Source organism: Antedon bifida, chromosome 5 (assembly GCF_963402885.1).
Source record: "Antedon bifida chromosome 5, ecAntBifi1.1, whole genome shotgun sequence".
NCBI classification, from domain to species: Eukaryota; Metazoa; Echinodermata; class Crinoidea; order Comatulida; family Antedonidae; genus Antedon; species Antedon bifida.
In genome coordinates, this window is record NC_136230.1 from 20,626,427 (window position 1) to 20,641,902 (window position 15,476).

Below are 15,476 nucleotides of genomic sequence, written 5' to 3' on the forward strand. Positions count from 1 at the left end.
TAAAAAAATAAATGGAAAACGATCATACGTCATTGTCGCGTTTTCTATTTGACAACTAATAAATGCGTGTTTTGTTCTTTTTATAAAAGGGAAATTCCCGGTCAGCAAAAACACGTAGCTGTTATAGAGGAAATATCTGCCAAAATGTTTATCGCCTAAACAAACTGTGTATCATCATTTTACTGAATTATTTAATAACAAAATACTGGAAAACGATTATACGTCATTACTATTTGACACCCTATTATAAATGCGTGTTTTTTTATAAAAGGGAAATCCCGGTCAGCAAAAACACGTAGCACAAAATCTACGAGTAATTCGACCCCATAGTCCTCCTGCAGGTTTTTTGCATAAAACAGGGAGTTAATATAATATATTTATCAATAAAATTTTCATAACGTTTATATTTAATCTAAATTGAAATAATATTTACTTGATCAAATATATCTATTGAGAGAAGATAATTAGGTGATAAGGATAAAAATTGGTATGTATAAAAATGATACGTTGTTTGTACTTTACCTAGGCTTAATTGAATTGTAATACTATACTAACAGTAGAATGATTTTTTTAAAAATTAAATGTTCTCTTACGTAAATAAAAGACACACACGTACGTTTTCTCTATAAAAATATATTACATTTCGGAATGTTAAAAAATAGCCTAAATATGCCTAATTAAACGATGTTTACAATCAATGGTCATTTTTATTGGCACAAATTTCTCCGAAACCTGTAAAAAAAAATTTAAAAAACAATTTAAATAAGTAATTTGCTTTTTGAAAATCATTAAAAAAAAGTTCTTGTTTTGTTTGCAATTCACTGATTACCACTGCTGCATAAAAATAACCGGTTAAAATCGGTGTGAATAAATTAACTTCATTTTCTTGGGAGCAGAAACAGGACAAATTTGTGGTACCCGGTTAAAAGGCAGCGCAAAATAACCGGTTAAAAACACCCATTCACTTCGGTATTAGAACGCCATTTAACTGGTTATCGCCGGGCAACTTTTAGCTGCAACACAAAATAACGGTTATTTGATTTATAGCAAATAGTACAGGAAAACTATGAATTATGGTTGAAAAAATTGCAACAGAATTTATTTCACCACAATGCATTTCTATAAGGTCCCTATATGAACATATTAAAAGTCTAGAAAAATCCAGGTAGGGGAAATAGGTTTTTTTAAACAAAATGGCCGCCAATGTCGAAAATGCCTAAAAAAGGACAAAAAAAACATAAATAGTAGATCTAATTACCACTTTATAGCGGTTTTTACAATGATTTTTATATTTCTTTACAGTTTCGAAGATCTGAACTACAATATACACATTATTTTAAGTGTTGTTAATTAGAAAATGGCCGCAAAACAAATGTTTAAGTATCTAGATATATCCCTATTGTTATAATATATAAAACGCAGTCCTTCCTATGCTTAATGCATAGTATTACGGTGTCTAATAATAAGTCAGTTCATTTACATTTGTACTGTTATAACAATATATTACAACATTGGTGGTGCCAGTGGGGAGGGGTATGGGATGGGAGATCATATGGGAAGGGTGAGGGAGTCTGTCCGCCCCCCCCCCCTCCCCTCTCCGCAATTGGCTATATTCGGGAGTATATGTAGACAATATGATGATATTTCCTAATATAAAAAACAATACCCCATTGAGTGCTGTTTCAAGGATTTTCATTTTTAAAAGTGACTAAAACTACCCTTTACTGGTATAATATTGTCGGAACTTCTTGGTGCGCTCCCATTGATGGCCCAGCCAATAAGACATCATTTTGAATAACCTACACCACCGCACCCCTTCCTCCGCCCCCATCGGACATCATTTTGAATTTATTTCGTTGAATGTACGCCCCGCCACATGCATATTATACATAATATTGTGTTTTAACACATCTCTATTTGTAATAGAATTCACTGAATGACATGATGGTGTTGTATTTGTTCATATCTAAAGGGTGTATTTATTTGATTATACATGTTACCACATTACACCCACAAAAATAAACGCCTCTCCGAATAAACTCCTCACGATGATTACGCTCCCACTACTCTCCTTAAAAATCAACCACCAAGGGCATTTATTCAAATAAATGCGGTAATTTCACTTTCATCTTGTCAGTATCTCATCCTCCATCTATTGGTGGGGAATTGAGCATGTGCTGATGCCGTGGCATTCTTAAAAAATAGTGGAGCAGCAGTCCAAACCATATTTTTTGCAACTGCAATTCATTTTACTACAACCTTATTTACAGGTACATCTAATCAACTTTAATAGTTTCTCTGGTGCTGGTAGTAAATTTGTCATCAATACTTTCCATCCCTAGTCTGTGGGTTGAAGAGTATTTACTATCCACTGCTATACCTGGTAATAAAGACTCACGATTATATATGTTACCACATTACACCCACAAAAATAAACGCCTCTCCGAATAAACTCCTCACGACGATTACACGCCCCCACTACCCTCCTTAAAAATCAACCACCAAGGGCATTTATTCAAATAAATGCGGTAATTTCACTTTCATCTTGTCAGTATCTCATCCTCCATCTATTGGTGGGGAATTGAGCATGTGCTGATGCCGTGGCATTCTTAAAAAATAGTGGAGCAGCAGTCCAAACCATATTTTTTGCAACTGCAATTCATTTTACTACAACCTTATTTACAGGTACATCTAATCAACTTTAATAGTTTCTCTGGTGCTGGTAGTAAATTTGTCATCAATACTTTCCATCCCTAGTCTGTGGGTTGAAGAGTATTTCCTATCCACTGCTATACCTGGTAATAAAGACTCACGAAATGAAATTTTGCAGCAAGGGAATAGATTTGCTTTTTGCAACTTTCTCAAAGAAAAGTAGGCTGTCTAAAGTCTCCATTGACTTCCCTCCATATATAGCTACCAATGCCAAATTCCTGATGCAATGTTTTCTTTTTTTTTGGAAACTGTTTGGTTTACAGAATTTGACATACAACTCCAACTGTGATGTGATTATTTTTAAGACCAACACCTTTTCCTAAACCAAATTTACTTACGGCCCTGAATTATAGCCATTAAATACAAGAGTTTACTTTGCCTTCACATAATGTAACAAACATACATGGTACATAATAAATGTCTTGAAATGTTGCTGTTTCGGACCAAGAGGTTTGATGTAGCAGTGCTCCCCCCATTGATAACTACAGTGGGCAGTGAGATGAAGGTTTCTGAGTAGTCTAGCAGTGTGTATGGAGTCAATGGAGTAACAGAGGGCTGCAGAACAGTACAAGGTTCTTTTTCAACAAATGATGCATTGTGTATGACTGTCTCACATAGCCATCAATGATGAAATAGTATATGTGAGGGAATGTGCACTGCTTCTCTATTGATGAATATGGTTGATTTTGACCCATGTGTAATAATATGTTCTTTCCTCTTAAATTAATATTCTGTCACGGTTGCTTCATTCATTGATTTAATACCGTATGTTCTCGATGGGGGAGCACTGTGAATGCATGTAAAGTCTTTCCTTGGTGTGAAGCTCTGTAAAAATTAATTTGCTTTTTATACATGGAATTCAGGGATGTGATGCTACATCCCATCTATTTGGTTAAAAAAAAGGTGTTATTCTTAAAAAGTCATAACACCTGGGCAGTAGTATGCTTACAAACTCTGTAAAACCAAACGTCTCCAAAAAAAAGAAACCATCGCATCAGAGGAATTGGCATTGGTAGCGCTATGGAGGAATACGTTCTGGGAGAAAGTAGCAAAAAGCAAAACAGCACTTGAAATAAAGTCTATTCCCCCCAACAACAAATGCTGCAAAGTGTTATTCCCTGCATGTATATTACCATGGTACAGCAGTGGATAGAAAATACTCTTCAACCCACAGACTGGGGGATGCAAAGTTACAAATGGCGTGATGTATCCATTGATGACAAATTTACCACCAGTTACCACTGTTTGTGACGAATACCACGGCATCAGCACATGCTTAATTCCTACCTATAGACAGAGGATGATAACTGGACAATGAAAATGAATGGATTAATAGATTGTAAGATTGTATAATTCTAATGTAAATGAACTGTTTTGTTAGACACCGTAGTCCTGCATTATAATGCATAGGACTACGTTGTCTATTATTATAACCATGGTGATATCTTGATACTTAAATGTGTGTTTTTGCTGCTAAATAGCACTTAAATTAATATGTATATTGCAGTTTAAATGTTTGACACTAAAGAAATATAAAAAGCATTATAAAAACTGCTATCAAGTGGTAATTAGATATACAATATATGTTTTTTGTTCATTTTTAGACATTTTTCACCATTGGCGGCCATTTTGTTTAAAAAAACATATTTCCCCTACCTGGATTTTTCTAGACTTTTAATATGTTCATATAGGGACCTTATAGAAATGCATTGTGGTTAAAAAAATTCTGTTGCAATTTTTTCAACCTTTTACTGATTCTGAGCATATCTTTCCTGTACTAAAATGACTCCCAGTCAACTACACGGCAACACATAACGGACTAATTGCATTTTGGGTAATTCTAACGATTTTTGTCAACGACCACCCATTTTGGAGCACAAATTGAGCAGAAACGCGGTCTTGTTATTTTTAATTCATTTTAAAATGTAAAACAAAATAGAAAATGTTGATTGCATAGGCTATAGGCCTATGATCCAGAGCCTGCCTATTAGTATTACGACGTATTTTAAAACCATAATTACGAATCTTTCTATGATGTGGATACTAGCTCATATTTGCTTTAGTAGTTTTAGGATAATAATAAATGTATAAATGATAATAATGTAGATTTAGACCTCATAGATTAATTAAAACAAACAGCGTGTAAGATAATGAGTTATACTTATTGATCATTTGCTTTTTTTATGTCTATTGTTATTTAATATTTTACCGTATTATGGTTATGACTATACGCTTTTCAAAATGAAGAAATAACAAATACGATCTCATCGCCGATGACTACTAAGTGACCTCACATTTTACATGCAGGTATAGTAAATAATTAGAAGACGCCACATTTTGACCACGGAAAAACGATCGTACATATCGTATTTGTCCATGATTTAATGCGTGTTTTTTAAAAGAGAAATTCCCAGTCAGCAGAAAAAGGCGCAGCTCCGATTGATTTCAGAAATTGTGAGTCACTTTTTTATCAACAGCATATATGATCATTTTACTGAAAAAATTCCTTTCAACCTCTTTTGGTTATAAAACAATTTTATTATACCTAATAAAATCCTATATCAGGCGTTTGAACTTTAAATTAAACAAGACAACGGAGAGGCACGGAATGCGTACACGAACATACGACGTATACGCACGCACGTACATCATCATTATTAACAAAATTAATTGATCGAATACATATGTCCTAATTTTTAATTTTACCACCACTCCATTGGCTGATTATGACGTAATGCAATTTTACCGTACCTTTAGCAAACGGAAGTTATGATACGGTACCGTATCTTTAGCCACGGCGTTAAACGATACATGCTGAGGATGACATATCCACTTTAAAACTCGCTCCAAGTAGTCTGTATTTACTGTATTGTCTTTTTCACGCTGCTGCTTTAGCCCGCTACGTCCCAAGATGATGACTCATTTAGAAGCTGAAAGCAGGCAGAAGTTATAGTACTAGAGGCTGACATTTTTGGGAATTTGTAAACTAGGACAGGTCATGCTAAAATTACAAACCTCAAAGCACATCTGGGAGAAGATTGCTGATAATCATCAGACAGTAATCTGTAAAATCTTGTTCAATAAATAATGAATTTGTTCTTGCTGTTAACCTAGGCCAGTATTATAATAATTCACTATCAAATAATCAAAACATTATTTCTGGTATTTACAATGATTTGACTGAATACTGAATTTCGCTGTCAGATAATCATTGAATTATTATCAAAACAGTCCATAGTAGTAAAGTTTTTGTTTGTAATAGGATACTTCACACTTGAAGTATCTAGGCTTGATGAAGTGACCCATAGACTTGACCTCAGCAATATAATAAACTAAAGTGACAGAAATTGAATTCTTGTATTTACTTCAAATACAAAAGTTATTCACTTCTGTAACAAAAAATAATATTTATTCATGTATAAAAAGAGAAAAGAAACGTTTAATTATAACTCAAAAACCATTGTCTGACAGACAATTTAAGTATTTTTTGCTTTAAATTACATTTTTTCAGGTAAATAATTGTTTGGTTAACGTGAATAACTATTATGTGACAATAAAATGACACATTCAAAAACAAATTTGAAATAAAAAAAAAAATTCCAGGGGGACAATATATATCTTTAAAACTGTTACGTCAGCAAGCGAGCAGCGTTTTTTGTAAGAAATATTTCTTGTTATTTAGTTAGTCCACCAGTCGACGTTTCGATTTTTGTCTGGAAATACAAGCTCAAGTAGTATACGTATGAAACGCCATATGTGCCAAAATATTTCTCTTTTTACTAATATTAAGTCAAAACTTTGTCTGGAACCCAGACTAGCCTACCACATACGTACAGTCGTGACATAACGTATTCAAATGGTTAATTAAATTTCGTAACTTCTGAAAGTTTACTAAGCTTTGTATCACACTTTCTTTACAGTTTAACGGTATTTTGATGACAAATAATATAAGCTTGGCACATATATATCTTGTATCTTGTAAGTAGCAATTCACAAAATTTACAGCATTTATCTCGAAAAGAAGCCCATTTTGAAAAGAAGCCCATTTTGAAAAGAAGCCATCTTGAAAACACAAGAGTAGGCTTACTAAAAAAAGGTTTTACTGTAGGTTCTTTGGCTATAGACGTATCAAACCTGTTTAAATGCGCCACGCCTAAACAGCGCAGTTTTCTTTAAGTTATAACATTATCATGTTGCGGATTAATATCACTTTCCATTTTGTTACAAGCAACTTTGTACGCATCAGGACTATACATGAAATATAAGACAATAGACATTGCTATCCGTGACGATTGATCGGCCCAGGGACGATGACGATTTCAGACTAAGACCAAACCACATGCATTTTGTGATATATTTATCAAAGTTTTTAAACGTACTTGAACTACTGTTTATTAACATATTTTATTATTTTCCAATGTTGATGAAATATAGAAAATAGAAAAAAAACGTAATTAAATATTTTAATTTCATAGTTTTTGCTTTATTGCATCGTTATTCTATACGTTTAGCATTGAATCGTTGTTTTACATAACCTAACTTATACTGCGCCTAACTAAAAATAAATGTTAATGTTAAGCAATGTTGTGAAAAAAGATTTTAGGAGATGTTTTAACTTAATGAGATTTGATGAAGAATTTCAGAAGGCTGTGTTTCAACTAAAATCATTATACATTAGACCTACATTAAAAACTGTCTGCATATAATAATATCACAGATTTCCTCATCTTATCGTTTCAAGCAGGCCCAGAACATTCTAAACCGTCCGGTAAAATACTGTAATTTAATTAATTAATTTGAAACGATAAAGATGAGGAAATCTGTGAGAATGAGAAAAAGTCGCCCCAACCGAGATTCGAACCCGGAACCTTCTGCTTGATATGCAGATGTTCTAATCATTAGATCACTGGGGCTTTTATGGTACTGTTCAAACTTGATTGGATAGCGAAATATATAGATATAATTTTGATGAATCAAATTGACAATGGCATTGAATCGTTTAACACAATTAAATTGGTGTATAATAACAGTAATACAAGAGGTGATTTTTGTCATCAGACCCAGAATACGGACATTCTTCCCACTTGTAATTGTCGTTACTTGTATTTTCGTCATCGAAATAGAAGTATTCCATTTGGTGTGTCATTCCATGGACTTCTTGGCACTTGTGGTTGTGTGGGAAGAGATAGAACGGGTTTTCAGTTGGTAAATACAAAGCGTTTGTAGTGAATCCATCTACACGACAGCAGAAATATATTTTAGTATTGTGGTTATATTCCCCTTGAGGTAGGGTTCCTCCATGTCTGTTTCCATCGGTGTTTTTGTCATCCCAGAAAATGTAACCCATTTTAAATCCTGCAAGATTCAAATTTATTATCTCGTTAATATTGTAAAATATTAAAAGGCCGTTGCAATTGTCAACTTGACAATGAGATGAACGTATATCTGAAGTAATGCAACAGTTTCATTAATTAAATCAAGTACAGCTGGTTTATCTACTGACTGTTTATTGTGTTAATATTGAAAAAAAAGTAATACTATTGTTGTTTATAAAAATGAAGAAAATTTTAAAGAAATACAATCAAGCAAATAAAACTTTAATCTACCAACTCATTTGTGGAACCGAATATTTTATTTTATAATACATGACATGAGTTAATGATGTGTCAATTATTTAAACATTTATTTTTTTTTGTTTCAAACCAACAGCGAAACTAAAGATAAAAAATATAATTCATTATATATACAGAAAAACAAGATGACATCGAACATAGACACATTATATTACAGGTTAATAAGTGATGTAAAATAATAGAACGGAAACAAAGTTCAAAATGATCATGTTGATTGGTCGGTTAAAATGCTTACGTATATGTTTTATTCATTCATACAAAGTAAAACCTGATTGAGTCGACGAGCTGGATGGCTCAGTGAGCTTGTATTGAGGGTATTGACCAGGGGGTTGCAATAATTCTCTACTTGAAAATCTTTAAAAAAATGTTGTTTAGTTTGAGAGAGATTATTTAGAGTGTTAGGTTTTTAGGATGAGTTTTATTACTTATGTTTTTATGAAGACAAGTTCATAGTTGATAAAACTAAGCCGTCAGACAGATAGATGCACTATTAGACTAAACAGCGATGCCACATACATGGCCAATGTGATTACAGACACTATCCGAACATTCACTTCCAACATCAAAATCAGTATTGAGAGGATGCATTCCCCGTATGGGTAATGCATCCTGTCACCACCAGAATCCTTCATCAACAAGTCATACTCCAAGCACAGGAGGAACAACACAACAGCTCAAGAAATGTACACCAGTACATTGAAATCCCTTCACCAGGCCATGCCTTCAACAAGCACTGCATGTTAGCAAAAGTAATTGTACCTGGTCATTTTGCTAACACCTTCATCTTTTAATTATTGTACAGCGGCACAACATCTATAAATGTACGGGTAGCCCCTTTCATCTGACCAGACGCAACACATAGCATTTATCTCAAGTACCGAAAAACTTGGGGTTGGCAGCCAAAACGAAGTAATTATTTATTGAAAAGCTTTCGCATGGTAACTGTTTCCTAATGATTTTCTCTTGAATATAACTGCCTAAGAGATTGTTTAGAATGTTATAGGTTAACGTAAAAACCATAGTCTTCTTTTAAAGATGGGCTTCTTTTCGAACTTAATTTTGGAAACTAAAGAGAAATGAAAGCTATATGCCTAAATGTTGTTAATTTCTACTTACAACAATATGATTTTTAGACATACCTCCCTAATACCATTTTTAAACTGTAAAATGAATGTACGATACAAACTCGATCATATCTGCATAACAATCTGCCATTAAATCACCTTTTTTCTTTGATATTCAAATAGTCTATCTCGAAAAGACGCCCATACTATTTTGAAAAGAAGCCCAGTGGGATAGATTTCAAGATGTGCTTCTTTTCGAGATTACTTTAGCAGACCAAGACGGCGCTTTTTTTCTCGAGGTTTTACGGTATGTTAATATTATGAAGTGAGATACATGATATGGGCATGTTGCCGTCAGCAGAAGCAATATTGCAGGATGTTTAAAGTCGGTAGACGTGATACCGTGGTGTACTCGACTGTTCTGAATTGGACCTCACCCGTTAGCACGTTATTCTACGAAGCACCCACGTACCCCCCTCAACTCAAAATTCTAGATCTACGCGTAATAATGTATTTATTAAGATGTTTTAACTTGTAATAAAGTATTCAATACCAGGATCTCATAATTAATACTTATTTTCCAATGAATTCTGTAAGCTTACACATTTTTTTTCTAAACATTACTTTTTAGAAACTAATACATATATTAATTTGAAATGGAGTATAACTTTTGATTAATTTTTGATTTATTATAAAAATAGACAAGTTTAAAAGTAGAGTATGCTTATCAATAATACACACAAAACCAGTAATAAAAATGTTACAACTACAAACATGAATTAACACACAGCTGAACTGATGTGTAAATTTGGTGAATACACAGTGAAGATTGTCATACCTGCGGGACATGCAGCACCTTTCTGATAAATGCAATATTGCCCAGGTTGCCAAGACCTATCATATTCTGTTTCTTGTTGGTCCAGCTTAATGCAGAAATTATCGTACATGTCATTCTCCCATATAGGTCCAAGGAAATGGTTACCATCTGACCAGGCGTTTCCCTTCTCAGTATCATGCATCGTCCATCCTGTGTACCACGTAACGTCTGGTGCTAGTGGACAGCCTGATGATGGCTGCGGCAGACCATATGTTCCAGTTGGCCAGGTGATTGGAATAATGACAACAGGATCTGATGGTTAATCAAAACAGTTGTAATACTTTTATATTTAATACATTGTTATTAGGGCTTTCAGTGGCATATTCATAAATCATTTCATTATAACCTATACTGTACTGTTATGGACTGGACTTTTTTCAGATTCAGTAAAAGTTGAATAGAAATCAATTATCATTTTAGAAGACGTAATTGTTTCATTATACCCTAAGCATGGCATTCTATTCAAATGATTCGTAGTTTTAAACAAGAAATATTTCTTACAAAAAATGCCGCTCGACTTTTTGACGTAACAGTTTTAATTTTTGTTCTTTCTTCGTTAAATAATGCTTTTTTATTGATTCTATTTAATAATTTAAAAAATAATGATTTATTATCAATTATTTTTGTTTAACAATCAGTAGTAACCATTTTGTGTAATGTAAATATAGTTCGAAATGTTCTATTTAACATAAATGTTTTGAGGATGTGTATGAATAGATTAAGTTTTCCTATCAAAATAATAATCAACTTTTATTTCAGAACCAAGTCCATGGCCTATTGTACAGAACAAAAATATAATCATATAACTAAACTATAGTACTATGCATATTTTGGGTTAGGGCATTACTCCCTAAAGTTGGAGTCACCCACTCATACCCAAATATTTCACAGACACAATTTCTAATTTCCCACGATGAACATTCGTCGTACAGCCGCCGACAAACGTACTTACTAATCAAACAATTCTTCATCTATACACACCATTCGCCAAAAATATTTACCATATAGATTGAAGGATTGTTTTGACCATTATTCAATGATATATCTGATATATTTTAGCCTTAGTAAACTACAAGCTTCCGCATGGTAACTGTTTCCTAATGATTTAGTTCTCTGGAATATAACTGCCTAAAGGTGCGGCGCGAAAAAAAACTACTAGTTTTACCTTTCGAAACCGTAGCTCCGCGAAAAGCCGGATAACTTAACATTGCTGTTCCCACGTGATTACCGACTGTTGCCATATTGTTTAACCAGTTGGAAGAACAAAGACCATCAGCCACGTAATCGTTAAATAATGTCCAATAATCTTGTAGAAAGATTTCATCTATTCCAACTGCTTCAATTGCTATTGGTGATTCACTATCACTACTGATGGTTTTGTCATACTTTCCAAATGAGGTGTCAGGGGATAGATCTTGTCTGAAGGCATTCATGTCAACAGAAAGTGAACTATCATATCCTTCGTAGTTACCACTACTTATCACCATTCCGGACTCCTTTATAATGAAAACCATTCAATTATGAGTAAAAACGGCAGTTTATTCAGTTTATTATACACAAAATCGAGAACTAGTGATGTTAAAGAGTTGATATCATCGGACTCAATCTCATGATGGAAACCTATTTTTTACTCTCACAGTTCTTTATCTTGTATAGGCCCTAAATCCTAAAAATACGTTAAAATAGGCCTATACGTTTTGTGATGATTATAAAAACACTAATCATCTAAGGGCAAGAAGTTGCTGATATTAATATTAATTAAATATTAATAAATATTGTTCGACGATTTTTATTTTTCGTAGAACACATTCTTTTATTTCGACAAGCAGAACCTTCACTGTAGGCCTAGTCCTAGCTCTACAAAATGTTTAAATGTATACTCACCTGATCTAAGACGAAGTAAACAAATGCATCTTGTGTTTCTTCATATCGATCAAAGATTTTGTTTCCCAGTTCGGCCTGCATTACCACATGCTTTTTAAAGATAATTTAAAATAAGGTTGTTGTTAAATGATATTCAAAGATGCTTTTCTAATTTATTTATTTTACACATGTCTAATAATGCAGTTGAGTCAGGTTTCACGCACACACAACGATTAATTACTAGATTAATCTCTTCCATATCCTACCAATCAATCATTTATGCGATACTATACAACAAGAATTATTATCATTAAAATGCGTTCTAAGAATGAAAATGTTTACCATTAACCCCACCCCGACCCCAAACAGAATTTGTCTGCTTCTCTCTCTCCTAATATTCATTATACAAAATAAAAAATGATTATTAGTTGAATGGAAAGAATATTTAATGAGTTCAAAATCGACTGTTCGTTTAACGAAGCAAATAAACAGTAAGTTTTTCTACGAATAACGGTAAATAGAACAAATCAACCAATCAGGGGTCTTATATATCCTTATAAATAAAAGGTTTTTTAGTTATAGAAATACCAATATTATTTTAAATTCAATCAATATTTTTGTCTACCTGATAAGTTATTGTTAATGTATATTGAATTGTACAGCATCTGGTGGTGTTTAAATTGATATCTGGCTTTTAAATACAGTAGGCCTATTTGCAATTGAATTTATCTCGGCTTTCTATCTGCCACACCGTTCACATGCTAAACAATTTAATGTAACTTTTTAAAGATAGGAATGACAAATATAGGTGAATATAGGCCATTTTATAAATGTTTTATTTTGTAGTTTTAAATTTATTTATTTCGTCAAATGTTCAAAATAATGATTCGCTTATAAGAAGAAAACAAATGGTCTTTCTTTAAATTACTGTATTATTTGATTTACCTTTTTTCTCTCGATTCAATTTTTTGGTCAAAGTGAATAATTGGTAAGCATAAGTGACATTCAAGTGGCCTATTCAACAACAAAATATTAAACAAAATTGTTGTTCATGAAACAATAATTTATTTCATTCATTATCAAGTTAGCTTCGCCGGTTATGTTTTCAGTCGTTTCTTTCATTTTTTCTTATTTCTGGCAACATTTTAAAACGTCTGCAGACGACAATCCGATTTTCTCCAACTTTGATCAGTAGGACGGGTACCCCATCCCATTTCCGTGGTGTTCATAACTTGGGGCTGTATATATAAATAACTAAGAAATGATTTTGATAAGTTTCTACATTGTTACATTATCTGGAAAGCAAATTGCATCATTAAAACAAATATATACAGTCTAATGAATTTACATTAAAGACACGCCTAGACTGAGGTTATAAAACCATTATTTGTGGGCATGAAACGAATGTTTACATGTACCAGAATGTTTCAGTAATATGCGACATGCATAATGTTTAATAGAAGAGATAGATTTGTAATAGCAAATAATAATATAGAGTAAATAAACAAAATATGTATAAGTAAGTTGACGTTACCGTCCCCCATGCATCGATAAACTGCCAAAATATGGTATCGTCATAGACTAAGGGCAGTTTGCATGCAGCTCGTACAAATTCTTTACTAAGGGGATACTTGTCGTACACAGCTAACTCAGTGGCGTATCTTGCGCGTCCTACATTGCAAACTGTACGATCTTCGTAATATACATATTTGTATGCATTGATCGAAGTGTACATTTCTTCATAAGCTGAATATAAACATAAATGAAGAATATATTAATATAATATATAGTCTTGTAAATAGGAGAACGTGATTTGTTGAAATGATTACCTCTACACGGATTCAAAACATTGTTTGCCCTTACGTGCTATACATTACCATATAAGCTTGGTTTCCACTAGAAACGCAACGCAAGGACGTAGACTAAACGCAAGAGAGTTGACCAATGACAAGCAACTGTTCGTTTTTTATTGGACGTAAGCGTAACGCATGTAATTTGACCAATCACGACACGATAAATATGTAACTGTTGCTTGTAATTGGTCAACTCACTTGCGTTGCGCTTATGGGAACTGCCACTATTAAATTGTGCATTTTACCATGTATGTTGTTACCGTCTGCTGTGGTTTGCAGCAGTACAACAAACGTGCTTTTAATATATGGCTTAAGCGGTGACGGGACATTTTGCCGAACGCCATTTCGCCGACAGACCACTGCCGACTATTCGCCGACCGGACATTTCGCCGACCGCACATTTCGCCGACAGGACATTTCGCCGACAAGACATTTCGCCGACAGGACATTTCGCCGAAAACCATTTCGCCGACAGACAATTAGCCGACAGACATTTGACCGACAGACTATTGGCCGACACGACAAGACACTTTGACGACAGGATACATTTACATTACAATTGCTATTCTAAATCATTGAAGAGTAAAAACCTTGATAAATAATGAGAAACTAGGACTGAGGGACTAAAGAAACTTCACCTAAAATGTCTCTAAAAAGCGAGCGGACATTTCATCCTTTCCTCCTTACCATGGGAAACAAAAGTGCGATATCTTCATACGTGTTTTCGCTCTTTAAACAAACGTTCACGCCACTTAGAAGTGGTAATGGTTCAAATTCAGTTTCATCAAATTTCTTTTAAACTTTAAATTTATTTTTCCTATTTCAAATCATTAGATAACTGTCTGATGTTAATTTCTTTTCGATTTGAGATTTTATCAATATTGTTCTATATAAGTATCATAAAAAAATGTTTTAAAATAAAAAAAAATAATGTTAACAATTTGAAGTAACCACTTGTTTAACAGCATTTTCTACGCCTATTAATACTGACTATCTATTAAAGACGTCGGAAAACGCAAATTGAAACTGCTCCATGAGGCGAATAAAAAACCGATAATAAACGAACATGTCACAGAGATAAATTTGTGGTTGGCTAAAACTATGGCTCGTCCAGTAAGACAACTTTAGAAAAATAAAATATTAATTATAAAAATATTCCAAGATCTTTTCTAGACAATAATTTAGCGAAATAATAGACCCAACCTAAAGTGTGTTACTATACTGTCAATATAAAGAAGAGAATGAAAAATAAATATAAATAATTACTGACACATGTAATAAATAGGCCTAAACCTTTTATCTCTTCTTGAGATTTGTGTTGTATTTTTTTTTATATCTAGAGAAATAAATGTGATTATGTTATCGTATTATCTCATATCAAGGCCTCCCTCGATTGAACGACTCCCGAACAACAAACGATCCGGGCGTTTATTCGAATAAATGCGCTATAATTGTTCATACATTACTTCTGAGT

At 33.3% G+C, this 15,476-nt stretch overlaps 2 protein-coding genes across 2 annotated transcripts in view; one reads left to right on the plus strand and one right to left on the minus strand.

The window, feature by feature from the left end:
* LOC144843746 (BRCA2-interacting transcriptional repressor EMSY-like) overlaps positions 1-15,476 on the plus strand; it is a 100,380-nt gene that overhangs the window by 64,858 nt on the left and 20,046 nt on the right. The gene's annotated exons all lie outside the window — the stretch shown is intronic.
* Positions 7,254-13,787, minus strand: LOC144843749 (uncharacterized). Its single transcript, XM_078700679.1, has 5 exons — positions 13,684-13,787; positions 12,171-12,260; positions 11,452-11,782; positions 10,248-10,538; positions 7,254-8,067 (listed from the first exon to the last, which is right to left on the minus strand). Exons 2-5 carry the CDS (start codon positions 12,249-12,251, stop codon positions 7,721-7,723), a joined length of 1,050 nt encoding a protein of 349 aa, XP_078556805.1. The 5' UTR covers positions 12,252-12,260; positions 13,684-13,787; the 3' UTR covers positions 7,254-7,720.

What these genes read in the sequence shown, in the direction of transcription:
- LOC144843749 (XM_078700679.1), bottom strand. Translation starts at nt 12,251, where the DNA reads ATGCAGGCCGAACTGGGAAACAAAATCTTTGATCGATATGAAGAAACA. An exon ending in CGGAGCTACGGTTTCGAAAG is followed by an intron (nt 10,539 to 11,451) that starts GTAAAACTAGTA and finishes ATTAACCATCAG; the next exon opens with ATCCTGTTGTCATTATTCCA. An exon ending in AGGTGCTGCATGTCCCGCAG is followed by an intron (nt 8,068 to 10,247) that starts GTATGACAATCT and finishes TGAATCTTGCAG; the next exon opens with GATTTAAAATGGGTTACATT.